A 14321-nucleotide genomic window follows, 5' to 3' on the forward strand; every position below is an offset into this window, starting at 1 on the left:
CTCTATAAAATAAGATCAACTTGTAAAAATCAAATGACCCCCCTATGCCCTTTACACTTTTTACATGTTGAGTAGTAAAATTTTGATTTGACACAAAAAATCTAGCATAAAAAAAACATTTCTGTCATCATTCAACATTTTTTAATTCAAAACACATATTTAACTTTACAGTATGTTTTCAATGTTGTTATACTATTTAACACAGTATTTTATCTTAAACTTAACTTTAAACTAAAAATTGCCCCAAAAACCTTGATGAAATTCAGAAAACCTGAAAGAAATTTCTCAAATACCAGTGTCCACCCTGTTATTAGTTTAAAATAAAAGTTGGCAGAATACAATATGCAGGACGCTCAAAAATTTTTATTTCAATTAGTTTAATATAATTTTGTTTCAAAATTTTACTTTACTTTTAAGTTTCATATTTAAAAAAAAAAAACTTACATACTTTTTTTTTAATTTAAAGTAGGGTTTTTTCAGCATACAAAATTGGTTCGTTTTTAGACCTGTCAGCAACTGGTCTAAAAGAAATAAAATGTTGCAGGGTTTGAATTTAACCAAGAATTCTACAAAGCCCTGAAATTGGATACTTTTTGAATAAATCTAAAATTTTGATATAGAATAGTTAATAAACAGGGAATTAGAACAATTTTAATACAAAGTATAAAACCTTAGATCAATTAAGATATTCACAAAAAAAACGTTTTTTAACAAAAATTTATTATTATAATACATTACATTTAACGAATATTGCAGTATCTTACCACTAATTTAAATACATTTTTTAATCTTAGTTTTAACTTTTTACTAAAAAGATACAAGGAAACTTTTACTTTTGAAAATCTGAAAGAAGTTTTAAAAAAACCAACATGGCTACTCTGCACATTGAAGTTGAAAAATATAAAGTTTTAGGTCAATTCTTTTTGGGTTTAGGAATTCCATTAGGATTCTTTTGAAGTGACCACTTTAATCGCTTAATCTTAAAAGTTACTCTTTGAATTTTATTGCCTGATATTTAAGATAAAACTTGAATAGCTTGTAACAAACTAGTTAGACTCCATATTCCCTTAAATGTCTATTTTTACTTGTACTTATTATTAATATAAATAAAAAAATAGTATTTAATTTTTTTAAGGTCATACACTATTTTATGATTTAGGCATAACTTTAATGATTTATCTACATATATAGTTACCAAATATCTTGCTAACATACTTATTAAAAACTAACTAATACATTATTGGTGTTTATAAGCGCTAATAAATAGATATAACACTTATCTTTTATGACTAAAAAAAGGAATTTTGTATGGCTGCTAAATTGTGATTCTAGTTACATAGTTTATTTAAAACAATTTCTTTATTTAATCAGAGAAAGTTATTAAAATATTATCAAGTTTGAAAGCGTATATAACCTATTTAAATCAATCACTTACTAGTTTGTTAAATTTTGTTAAGCAAATTTTTGTTTAAAATTAAACAAAGTTTTGAACAACATTTTTTTTTTCAAGTTAACAAACTTAAACTTTTTCTATATTCATTATTTATTACTTAACATAGAAATAAAACTGCAACACACTAGGTAATCTGTACGTACCTGTTGTGGCTCATATATCTAAAGTTATATACTTTATTTATTCCAATTATATACACGAAATAAGACTTTTAAAATGTACTATGTTCAAACTTAATTATGCAGTTAACTTTTATGTTTTAGGTAGTTAATTTTACAAAATTATGTCTAACTGGTCTGCTATTTAAATATATTATGCCTGCAAATATGGCTATTAACCAAAAAAGACCTTCCTCTCCGTACCAACCAAAAAGCATTAAAAATGGAGAAAAGACAAGAGTAAGTTTAATTAAATAAAGTATTGCTTGTTACAAAATAAAAAAATGTAAGTTTAATTAACATTACATTTGCATATGCTGTTTTATTTGAAAAGTTAAAAGAGTATTCCAACTTAATTAGCTCAGTAGAAAATTTATTATTTGTTTTTCAAAGGTATGGAGATCATTAAATGGTACAGGATTTGCACATGCAAGGCACCAAGACTTGGAATCTAGAAAAGCTGCTTGGCTTCAGTCTTTACGACTTGGAACAGGTAAAAATTACAGTTTTTTTTTAGTTTTGGTAAGTATTAATTTCGAGTACAAAGAGGCCTTTTGTATAATTATTATTTGTTTATAGCTTAAAAAACAATATACATTATTTGCAAACTTACATATTATTTTAAAAGTTATAAAAAATATTTTTGTTTAAAAGGTATAAAAACATATTAAACGTATAGTATAACATGATTTTGCAGGCGTGTCACACCCCAGTCCATACCAACAAACACACGGCTCCCTCAAAACAAGAGAGCAAGTTAATGCAGCATTGGCTAGCTCATCTGACTACTTGAAACAACAGTTGGGACTGAGAATTAATGGCAATGATGCTGTTGCGGCTTCACCAAGGCCCGGAACTCCGCAATACAAACCAAAAGAAGACATGTATGATGAAATAATTGAGCTTAAAAAAGTAGGTGATTCTAAAAAATTCTTACTGTGATCTTTTTTTAGTTTTTTATAATAAGATTGAAGTTAGTTAGTATTACTATTTTGAAGTAAAATTTTTTCATTTGAACTTTTTAATGTGCTTTGCAATCTTAGCTGCATTTGTATGTTAATTTTAAGTTAAAAGTTTAAAATTTAGTCTGCTTATAAGTTTTATTTTTGATCAACTTATGTTAAGGCTTACCACATACATATGTTTTATTTCACTTTTCTTTAGCTAAATAAAAAATGTTTAGTATTGTATTTGTTGTCTTAACAATTTTACAAAGGCTTTCTTATATCTGAAAGTAACCATTAAGTTTGTTGATTTTTTTTGACATAATTCATATAGTTAATTTTTATATTACTTTTAAATTATTAGAGCAGTTTTATTAGATAATAACATATAATTGTGTATAATGTTAGATTTAAGTAAGTTTGAGTTTTGTACTGATAAAAGTTTGCAATAAAATGTTATAAAGCAGTGTGTAGGTAAATTTATTTAATTTATCAAGAAGGGTGAGTTATTTAGAGGCAATCAATTGTTTTATCGTATAAACTTCTTTTATAAAACTAGTAATTTATAAAGTTACTCATTATAGTTTTGCTTAACAAAGTTTAATTGTTAATTTTTTAAGTAGTTGTGTATAAAAAACTACAAAATTTTAGTTTTTTTCAAAAAGTATATTTTTTCTTAGAATAAACTTGCTTTAGTTATCTGTTTAAAAAAAACTTAACAAAATTTATTTTAATGAAAAAAGCTGATTTGGATTGCAATAAAAAATTATTTTATTCAAAAATAAATTCATAGCTAAAATTGAAAAAAAACATCAATATTTCAGACCATTCAACTACAAAAGCATGACAATGACAGGCTCAAAACAAAGCTCAGATGGAACGAAGAAGAAAATGTCAAAAAAGATAAAATTATATCTCAACTTGTTGAAGAAGCGCTGGTTAGTGTTGTTTCTGATGACTTGAGTTATCAATAGATATAAAAAGTTAACAATTTTTGTTTTAATGAAATTAAAACTGTTTGTGACTTTTGTTTATAATTAGGTAATGCATAACGGAAAATTCACAACTAAAGGGGATCAGGTTCTCATAAAAACAATGAAAAGTCAACAAATGAGGTCTAACAGCCAAATTGAGAGCTTACAAAATGACATTAAAGATTTCAAGTTAAAGTTGAAGCAGCTGAAAGCGAGATGCAAAGCTGCAAAGTCTAAATATGTAGATCAAGTAAGATTTTTGTATCTGTGTGTTCGTATTTAATTTTTGTTTGGTTACTATTGAATTATTGTTTTTGCATTTGCATTTTTTAGTAAAAAGTGTTTACTTAGAAAATAACACTGCAAATATTTAAACAATAAAACTTTGCTTGAGCTTAAAACCTGTCTCAATTGAACTAGCTAAAATTTTTAGTTATTTATTGATACCATGCAGAAAATTAAAATTTACATACACTTTAGATATAAATTTAAATACCTTGACAGAATTTGCCTTCTAAAAAATTGCATACCCTAAGCTTATTTGTGTAGTATTATATGTGGTTAGTGTGAAATAACTATTTTCATGTAATGTTTATATAATCTATACCAAATAACTTTATTAGGTTAAATTAATAATTTTTCACACCATATTAGCTTTATACTTGGTATTACACAGCTTAAATTATATACTTTTGGATGCTGTGCAAATGTTTCAAAACTAAAATTTATTAGTTCAACCTAAGTTTCACATGCCAATAAATGTGATTTCAGTTAAATAGTAGCTTTTTATTTAAATTTGAACATATTGTTTAAGTACAAGTATTTATTTTTTACAGCTTTGTTGCTTATTCTTAGAAATAACAAAAATATTTATTTCCTTTGTTATACTAAAGGTTAACCAAGTATAATTGCTATTCCACATTTATAGAGTTTTTTTTTGGAAGTAAGTGGTTTATCAATGTTAACAAATTATTTTTGATGATTTTAATTTCATATGTTTCTGTAATGTTTAGGTCGAGCAATTACAAGGTGCAATAAAAAGGCAAGATCATGAAATAAAACTGTTAGTTTATTAACTTGATTAAATTTTAACAAAATTTGTTATAAAGTAAGTAACTATTTTATAAACCTAAGATATAGTTAAAGATTTAAGTATGTTATTTTTTATTTAATAAAGTATTTATAAAGAAAAAAGAACAGTGTCCTATATAAAGTACAAACGTTCAAAAGCATAGTCTCCAATCAAAGAATATTAAAAAAATAATTAAAAATAAAACTATTTTTGGTGTATATTCTAATTTAGCTACCTAAATTAGTGTTTTTCAAAAGGCACATCATAGTAGACTGAGCATAAATTATTTTACCATACATAGAAATTTTCATAAAAATGTAAAATATTTTAAGTAGTTGAATATTTTATCTTACTCCATTTTCAAAATTTGTTTTTTGATACCCATAACTATTTCTTATATATTTAGCAGTGAAAAGCACAATAAAACTTAACAAAATTGTTTTTGTAACAAAAAAGCACAACTCTTTAGAACTTGAATACCCTTTGATCTAGGTAAATACAAAAAAAAATAATTATGCTTCAAAATAATCAACGAAGTTTTTATTTTAAACTCATTGTTTTTACTTAAAGTAATTTTAATAACTTCGTCAGAATTTAAAAAATGCATTCAGTAGACGATAAAGCCAAAAATCACGAAGTACGAGTGACATACCACGTCGGTTTGAGAAAATTATTAATAATAACATTACTGATCTAAACACATGCAGATTGAGTGGCGAAGAAGTAGATGACAACCTAGTGGACGATCATGACATGAAGAAATCCAAGCTGGCCACCGACATATCCACGCTGCGGCAGTCCGTCGTCAAACTGACCTGCGAAAACACGAAGTTGAAGGAAGACTGCCTGCTGGTGAGAAAGGACCTGCAGACCGCCATGCTCGCGAAAGACGAGAGCGCTGCGGATAGCGAAAGTATGAACATTTCAGCATGTTGAAATTAATCAAATTATTAGAAAAACTGTAAGCTTCACAATAGCGTAATAAGTTGCTTAGGTTTTGATAGAGGTGCTAACTTTTATAACAATTTAATTATTTTAAAACTTAGCGTTATATTCTGTTAAAGTTTGAAAGTAATTTGAAAGTAAAACTTTAAATATTTAAATTAAAAATTGAAGTATTTTACTTCTGCATAAGAATACTTAAGCTGATAAATTCATAGAAAAAAACAATTTTCGTAGGAGAGCTTAAAGTATGTGAGGACAAAATCACGCGTATGAAAGCTGCCATTGACAGAATAAAGAATGAAAAGTCTCAAGTTTTCAGCGAGAACAATGAGAAGTCGTAAGTGTTGTTGTTATGACCGCACCTTTTAATTTTAGTGAACAATAATTTTCTTATATCGCGGCACAAAACAAACAAATTTGAATTATTAACCGGTTTATTGGCTTCTAACGGTCTTGTAAACTATTAGGCATATAACACAAAAACTTTTATTTATTTTCTTATACTACTGTTATTGAATATTTTTAGTAACACAAGAATATTCACTTTAGTACAAATTTCTTACCAAATTTATAGTTAAAATAGTTGTATTTAAGTTAGCAAGTTAGTTTTAAATTGTTGATTTCGCTTTTTTGGCTGTGTTCAAATTGCTAACTTAACGGACAGACTGCTTAAGCAGTTTACTTAGTCTTCAAAAAGTTGTGTCATTTAGTTTAAAACAATAAACAATATTAAAAAAAATTAAGTATGTATATAAATAAATACTTTTAATTATTTTAGTGAAAATTAAATTTTAATTACTGTTTTAATATTTTAAGTTTAATTAAAAAATAACTATTTAGTTTATTAATATCAGGTTTTCCACACTTTCAGGGAAACTCAGGAAATTATCAAATTTTAGAAATTCTTAGGGAATCTCAGGAAAACTCAGGGCAGTTTTGGTTTTTCTAAAAATTTCAGGGAAGTTTTAAGATAAAAAAAATTCTCAGGGAATTTTTTTTTTCTAGATCTAGAATGAGATTTAGTTAATCCAGTTTTAATATTTTGTTCAAAAAAAATTAGTTTTATTTGTTTTTAAGTGCTTATTTACTTTAGAAATTTTTAGCCTTGCGGCTAGTTCTTCAGTATTCTTAAAATTAACATTGTACTTTTTTTTAAGGTATGAATTTATATTTATCATGACTAAAGTTAAACAAAAACAAACAGTTTAGAGGTATAAAAGTTGTGGTTAACTATGCATTCTAAAGTTCTAATAATTTTTTTTATTTTTAGTTACTTATGTAGTTTAATAAAACTATATTGTACAATAAGTCCTTATTTTTTAAATAAAGTTTTTTGTTATTTGTTAACAACTACTTGTTTTCAGTAAAAAAAGGTAATTAAAAATGTCAAAAAAAAGTATTTTCTATTATGTATAAAGTTTATTAACAAATTTACACAAATTTATGCATAAATTTTGTTTTTTAATCTCAACTAATTTATCCTTTTAACATTGAATTTTTGAAAACAGTTTTTATTTTTATTTTTAGGAAGCATCTAACACAGAAGCATACACATAAAACCTTCCTTTTATTACTAAAGAAGAAAAATGAGCATGAAATACTTGTAATGTGCGCCAGAAGCAAAAAAAAATTAAGGATTTGAAAAAAAATCAGGGAAACTCAGGGAAGTTTAAGGTTACTCAGGGAAGTTTCTAGTCACCCAGGGAAGATTTTTCGACTTAAAGAGTGGCAACCTTGTAATAGTGTTAGGTATATGTTATATGAATAGCTGTCAAATTCGCACGAGGGCAAAAATTTGTACTTAGATACTTTTGCACGAGGGAATAAAATTGCGCGAAGATAAAATTGCGCGAAGACACTTTTGCACGAAGGGTCACCTTTGCACGAAGACAATTTTGCACAGAGACATTTTTGCACAGGTTTTATTTTTTCATTAATTTAAGTTTTTTATTTTTTTATTTTTACTATCATTGTTACCCCTATTTCTTACCCTCGGTCGGTAAGTTATTTATTAATTTTTTTTTTTTACTATATTTGTTACCCCTAATCCTTACCCTCGGTCGGTAGCTTCTTCTTTTTTAAATTAATATTTTTTTTTTATAATTATTTTTATTAGTTATTTTTTTTTTTTACTTTCACTGTTACCCCTAACCCTCACCCTCGGTCAGTTTCTTTTTTTTAAAATTTATCTTTTAATTTTATTTTTTATTGTTTTATATATATTTTTTTTCTGTTTTTTTACTCTTGTTCAAAATTGACCCTTGGTGCAAAATTGTCTTCGTGCAATTTTGTCCCTTTGTGCAATGTTGTGGTCGTGCATTTTAGTAACCTTGTGAAATTTTGACCCGTTCCCATGTTATATATTTTCCATGTTATTGCACAAATAATTTTTTGAGTAGTCTTTTATTTCTAAGATAAATATAACTTATATTATTTTCAACAAGGTACAACTTATAAGCAAAATCTTTATTTAGTTTAAAAGTTAAACTTTTTTTATAGAAAAATAAATATAGAAAGAATATTTTATAAATTTTATACCATTTGTCATTGTTTATTACACTATCTGTTGTTATTCATTTAATTTAATTCAAAACTGTTCCAGGGAAGAAATTAAAAGATTAGTCAGAAATCTAGACGAAAGTAAAGACGAAGTAAAAGTTTTGAGAGAAGAAATTGCTATGCTTGAATCCAAAGTTGAGTCACAAAAAGATCTAATTTCAAACAGAAGGTTAACGAGATTTTATATAGGAATTATAAATAAAGGTCAAATATTTTACCAGCTATGGAATTTTGAATGTTCTGTTTTACATTTTTGAAGAATTTGATTCTTACCGTTATTATTATTCGCGATTTAATAGGAATAGTCTAATCTGAACTAAGCCTGGGCATCTTTTCTCGTCAGATTCAGATTTACCAGAAAAACTTTCGCGGGCCGGCCTTGTTAAAAATTCAAAGCAGGCCGTGTAATTTTTAAAAGTTGTACAATAAAAAAGTCTAAAATAATAAAACTGATGAAATACTAATTTAATAAGCACAAATCTATACCAAAATAACAAATTTAGAGCATATTTTAAAGTATCTGTTATTAAAAATAGCATACTTTACTTGAAAAATTTATACTTTGCATAAATTTAAAATTTTGTATTATTTTATTAGTCGACCTACAACACCCATAAAAAGCAGATCTAACAGCAGAAATGAGAAAGTTGAACAATTTCGCAGGAACAACAGCAGAATTGAGAAAGTTGAGCAGTTTCGCAGGAACAAAGCCGCTAGAACGATCCAGCACAAATGGAAAGATTACAAACATGTAAGTTGCATTAAATATCAATTTAAATCAAAAAAATGTTAATTCCATGAAATTTAATTATTTAAATTAAAGTATATGTTATTAATTATATTGTTATTATAAAGTTTATACTTAAGGAGCGAAATTTACAAACAGAACGAAGAATACGAAGCTAGTATAAATGTGATACAATCAAGCTTCAGGGGGCATCTGGCTCGAGAAGAGTACATCAATGGTTCATCACAGACATTAAAGCAACAAGGTTTAATTTAATCAACCAATTTGTTCTTTTTACACACAAGCTAAAAAAACTATCATTTTTAAAATTTATGTGAATATTAATGTAATTTGTAATGTAATTTTATACTTCAACTTTCGAAGCACTGAGTAATTTTTTCTGAAAATGGTTGTTACTTATATTTTAAAAGTTTACTTAACGAATCTATGATCATAAGTTATACTTTCTTTATTTAAATTTTGTATTCTTTTAGACTATTATTAGATGTTTGCAAAATTGGCTATACAAAAACAATAAACATAATTATAAATAAAAAGTCTTTTAAAGGCTACTTCAAATAAATTATAGCTTACGGACCTTTTACCCATTTTTTTTTCAATATATATTTTTTTTATAAATAATACCATTCACATTTGTACAAACTTAATGTATATTAAACACATTTAGTTCATTTTTACATTTCAATTTAAACACTTTGACAATTCCATCTTGTTACTAACAACATTGTGCTTATCAAATGATTATTTCATTATAGTTTCATTATTTAAGACTTTTTCTAATTTACAAACTTATTGTAAATAGCCGAATATGCGGATGATGACGTGACAATACTGCAAAGTTCAATGAGAGGTCATCAGGCCAGATCTGAAATGTTGAATAACTACTAGTGATGACATGCAAATGCGAACAAACAATAAAAACTTACTGTGATTCGGATAATCAAGCCATGAGTTTCACATTCCTTTTTCGAATAATGCAAGTTTTAATCAACGTGCAAAGTGTTTGTTTTAAACTTTACTACCATGCATTTGTGCTTTATTTTTTTACGTACTAATTTTAAAGCTCACCAAGGTTAAAAAGTAATTAAACTTTAATATATTTTTTTTAGTCAATTTAGCTTTTCTTTCGACAATGTGTAATTTTGGCAATCAGATGTTTCACTAATAATTGCTTTGATGTAACTAAATCACAAAATATTTTTTTGATTTATCAAATAATTTTGAATAATTTATACAATAATCAACTAGTTTTTATAATTTAGTCAGTTTTTGTATATTTTTAAATGCATATAAAGTTTTGTATACGCTATAAGTAAAGACATTTTTAAATTATTCGAATTAAAGTAGTTTTAGTATGTGTATCAGAGAGACTTGTGTTTTCTAAAAATACTTAATAATTAAATATTTTGGGCGTTTGCATTTTAACTATCTAAAAATAAGTATTAAAAACATTTTTTTTAATTGTGATGCTTTATGTTTAAATTTAAATCAAATTCCTTTTTCTTTTTTTAAAAACAGTAAAACTTAGAATATTTATTATGGAAAACAATATATAATTTTATGTTAAATGCTAGACGTTTTCTTAAATAATTTTTTGTCGATGTTCTTAAAATTAATCTAACTTTTGAAGAAATCACTTATCAAATAAATAAACGTAAATTTATATTTGTAATATCTTATTATTTTCTTTTTATACTTAGTCACATAAATAGACTTTATTTGCAATGAAAATATAAACTTCCGTTGGCATACAAAAAAGTTGGTCTTTATTCGTTTGATTTAAATTAAAAACGTTGTATTTTTAGTCGATCCTGTGTACATTTTAGTAGTAAGTATTTTCCCCTATGTTTTTAATTTTTAAACCAGCTTTTATTTAAAAAAACTACTTTAAAAAAATATACTTTTATCTAGAAATTCTGAAAATATCCGTTGTAAATAAACTTAAATATCTTATGTTATATGGCGTTTAGTATTGAACAGCGGTTCTTAACTTTATTTTTTATTTTTTACCCTTTTTGGAAAGGTTATTACCAAATTTACCCCTTTTTGGAAGTTTATTATCAAATTTACCCCTCATTGGAAGTTTATTATCAAATTTACCCCCAATATATAAAAAGGTGTTTAATTTTGAGGAAAAAAAAGATTTTTTGAACCTTAAGCTTATTAAAAATATAAATTGTTAAATTAAAGGATTTTATTTAACTTAGAAAATTACAGTTAAATATTGATTTATAAGATAAAATAAAAGTTATTAAAAATTTATTTACATAGCTTGTAAAATAAAAAAAAAACCTCTTAAACAAGGGAATTTACCCTAGGTTAAGAATCGCTGGTATAGAATGTTAAATCTTTCTATGTTAATTAAATAAAATATTAAGTTATAAAAGTTCTGTCTAAATTAGGAAGTTATATTATAATTTAAGTACAGTCCAAAAACAACTTTGGAAAAAATTCAACTTTGGTGTACTGTAATCTATCCTATACGCTACAACTTAGTAAAGAATTTTGAAACTTATTACTAAACACTTTTAATAGTTAGTAATTACCTATTTTATTGATTAATACTGTTTTTAATTTTATTTTAAATTGTATAAAAAACTATTAAGAAAAGGTATAAAACTTAAAAAGGCAAGATTCAGATTATACATTTTTCACTATCATAATAAGTTTCTGTTATATTGTTTATTGAAGGACAGTAGAAAAGCGTTCAAAAAGTTTAGTCTAAGGACCTGGTGTACTAAAAAACTTATATATTATTGAGTCATACTCCACGCCGTGGTTATAGTATAAAAACTTTTATAAATGGTAAAATATAATTAAATGGATACTGTACTGCTACATGTTTTTTAAATAAAAAATCTAAACTTAATAACTTTACATGGAAAATTGTTTTAAATTCCAGGTTTTCAATGATTTTGTTCAAGGTTTTTCACAGTTTTTTTTTCAAATTTCCAAGTTTTTTGACAACCCTGCTTATTGTTTAAAATTTTTTATTTTATTGTGTAGCAGACAATACACAAAAATAGTTAATAGATAAAAAATTTTATTAAGAAAACTTCTTATAACAAAAATTAAGTAATTTCAGAAATAAAGATGGAACTTATCAGTTTTTTCTAAAATATATATTCTAATAAAATACTGAAGTTAATATTTTGACAAAGATAAAAGTATATTTTTTAAGTAGAAATATAACAAAGTTTATACTTTGTCATAGTGTTACCAAAGTATAAATACATAATTTAAACAGCTGAAGGTTATAGCATTAAGCTATATGAAACATATGTATTATTTATTTTGAACCTTATATTATGCAATAATATATATATATATATATATATATACTTGTTTCGGATAAAAAAATTAAGAAGACTATCCAAGTAGTAAAGTTTCTAACAGGAAGACTAAAAGTGCTCTAATCCTATATGCCAAACACGAGACAATTAATAATAACACACAATTGTATTAGACATGCTAGAGAAGTAGAAGAAAATGTGTGACTGCAAAAAACAATAATGTCCGGTCAATGTCAAACAAAAATATAATTATAAAGCAACTGTAAAACTAAAAATCACACCACGTTTTATGTTGGCTCTGCAGAATTATCTCTCAAAGGTCGCTTACATAAAACATTAGTACAGTTTTAAACATGAAAAACATGGCACACTACAATTTTATAGTAGTACATCTGGAAACTTAAGAAGCTAAAAAATCACTTTATAACATATTAGAAAATTATTTCGGAAACAAAAAACAAACACAGATTGAAAAAATAGTATGCAACGCAAAAAAAAAGTTGTTTTAAATATTAAAAAGTTTGGATCTATAAGCAAAAGGAACGAATTACAAAGTGGTTGTCTGTAAACCAAAAATATGTGTTCAAAAAATGTGTTGATTTGTTGTGGAATGTTGTTTAAAATGTACTACTTATGCTACTATAAGTAAAATATAATTTTGTGATTGTACTTATAGGTTTTCTTTTCGTTGAATAAAATACTTGGCTAAAAAAGCGTTTAGACGCTAAAATATTCACACGCATAAACATTTAATATTTGCAACATAAGTTTTCTAGGAATTTTGACTTTTTCCAACAACATTTAACCATTTGCTTGAAAGGATTCCCACTAAAGTTTCAGAAAAAAAAAACTCTGGAAAATTTATTGAAAATTAATTAATTTTGTTAATAGAAAGTCGTTAACTACATTAAAGTTAACATGATTGTGTCTTAAGTTGATGAGTTTTGCAGCTTTAATTCAAAAGTATACACGCTATTTTTTAAATAAGTTCTTTTAAAACTAAAGTTTGATCAAGAATAAAATTTTGTAATTAAATGAGGTATATTACAAACCTAAACGAATTTTTACATAAGTTAAAAGTTAAATACTTTGAAAAAGTTATTGAACTGAATGCTTGATTAGAGTGTTATTTTACTGGTTGGTAACAGAACAACCATTTAGAAAAGTTTAGTTTAAAGTTAAAAAAACGATTTTTTTAGTAAACAGATAAATACTTTCCTATAGAAAGCAATTTTTTTGTGAAATATGAGTCTTTGGAGATAGTTTTAATTAGAAAAAAGTTCATTTTTTGACTCTACTAATTGTCACAATAATGGTCACGTGTTTTGGTACCAGTAAGTTCAGACAGTAATGCTTTAAAATTAGCAACAGTACTAAACACAAAAAAAACACAACTATTTCATTAAATAGAATTTTTCTATATTTTTTAATACATGTTTCTTTTTTAAAATCAAGTTGTAACAAAATATTAGTTAAATAAAGATGAAAAAATGTAAATGCTTTTTATTCTGTTAAGGAAGGTTTAAAGTTGACTGTGTAGAAATTAAAATTTCAATATACAAAAGTTATGTTAAATGTTTACAGCTTGAAATAACACAACTGTATTTACTACAAAACTTGTCAAAGTAAAACCAGGTTCAGTTATTTGATAGAGAGTAAGGTAAAATAAAGTAAACTTTTTATTTTCGAGTTATAAAATAGCAGTGAAATGTTTTCCTATAGAAAGAAACATTTAATTGGTAAATTAAAAAAATTCTTTCAAAAAATATTAAAATTAGCAAAAATCTAAATGTAGGAAGCTATTTTTAGCTGCAACTTAGAAAAAAAATCTAAACATTATCAATTAATTTTTCAATGAGTTTTTACAATTTTTCTATTGAAGTTATCTTTAAAGATTTTTATTTATTATTTTAAGAAAACTTTCCTTTTAAGAATTTGTACTTTAAGATAATAAATTTTTTAAGAAATAGCTAGCAAACTTTGTAAGTACAAGTAAAGTTGTTTTGAATACTGTTTGTATGTTTATTGATCTCAATTCTATAATTAATGATAATTTTTATAGAAAAAAATCAAGGTGGTCTTAATTGTATTTAGTATATTAGCATAAAATAAAAATTTGCAAAATAGAAAAAAAAAAAAATTTCGAAAGCAGTAGTTTTAATTTTTAAAACATAA

General features: G+C 25.0%; 1 protein-coding gene across 3 annotated transcripts; it reads left to right on the top strand.

Annotated features, from left to right (window-relative positions):
• Positions 1-1720: 1720 nt before the first annotated feature.
• On the top strand, positions 1721-10363 carry LOC145829484 (IQ domain-containing protein E-like). 3 transcript variants are annotated; one of them, XM_082937290.1, is made up of 12 exons: positions 1721-1851; positions 2005-2104; positions 2309-2523; positions 3380-3493; positions 3597-3779; positions 4543-4592; positions 5309-5514; positions 5781-5883; positions 8149-8274; positions 8703-8856; positions 8992-9097; positions 9656-10363. In XM_082937290.1, the coding sequence occupies exons 1-12, from the start codon at positions 1768-1770 to the stop codon at positions 9739-9741; spliced, it is 1527 nt and encodes a 508-aa protein (XP_082793416.1). In that variant the 5' UTR covers positions 1721-1767; the 3' UTR covers positions 9742-10363. The 3 variants fall into 3 exon arrangements, with proteins under 3 accessions (XP_082793416.1, XP_082793417.1, XP_082793418.1); XM_082937291.1 differs by having other exon boundaries at positions 8730-8856; XM_082937292.1 differs by having other exon boundaries at positions 8769-8856.
• The last annotated feature ends 3958 nt before the right edge of the window (positions 10364-14321 follow it).

This window comes from Thalia democratica, chromosome 2 (genome assembly GCF_965202585.1).
Source record: "Thalia democratica chromosome 2, ktThaDemo2.hap1.1, whole genome shotgun sequence".
Classification (NCBI taxonomy): domain Eukaryota; kingdom Metazoa; phylum Chordata; class Thaliacea; order Salpida; family Salpidae; genus Thalia; species Thalia democratica.

Bases quoted from the DNA above. Each gene is read 5' to 3' on its own strand.
- LOC145829484 (XM_082937290.1), top strand. From the start codon at position 1,768: ATGCCTGCAAATATGGCTATTAACCAAAAAAGACCTTCCTCTCCGTAC. The intron at 3,494-3,596 runs GTTAGTGTTGTT...GTTTATAATTAG, and splicing joins AACTTGTTGAAGAAGCGCTG to GTAATGCATAACGGAAAATT. The intron at 8,857-8,991 runs GTAAGTTGCATT...ATTTACAAACAG, and splicing joins AATGGAAAGATTACAAACAT to AACGAAGAATACGAAGCTAG.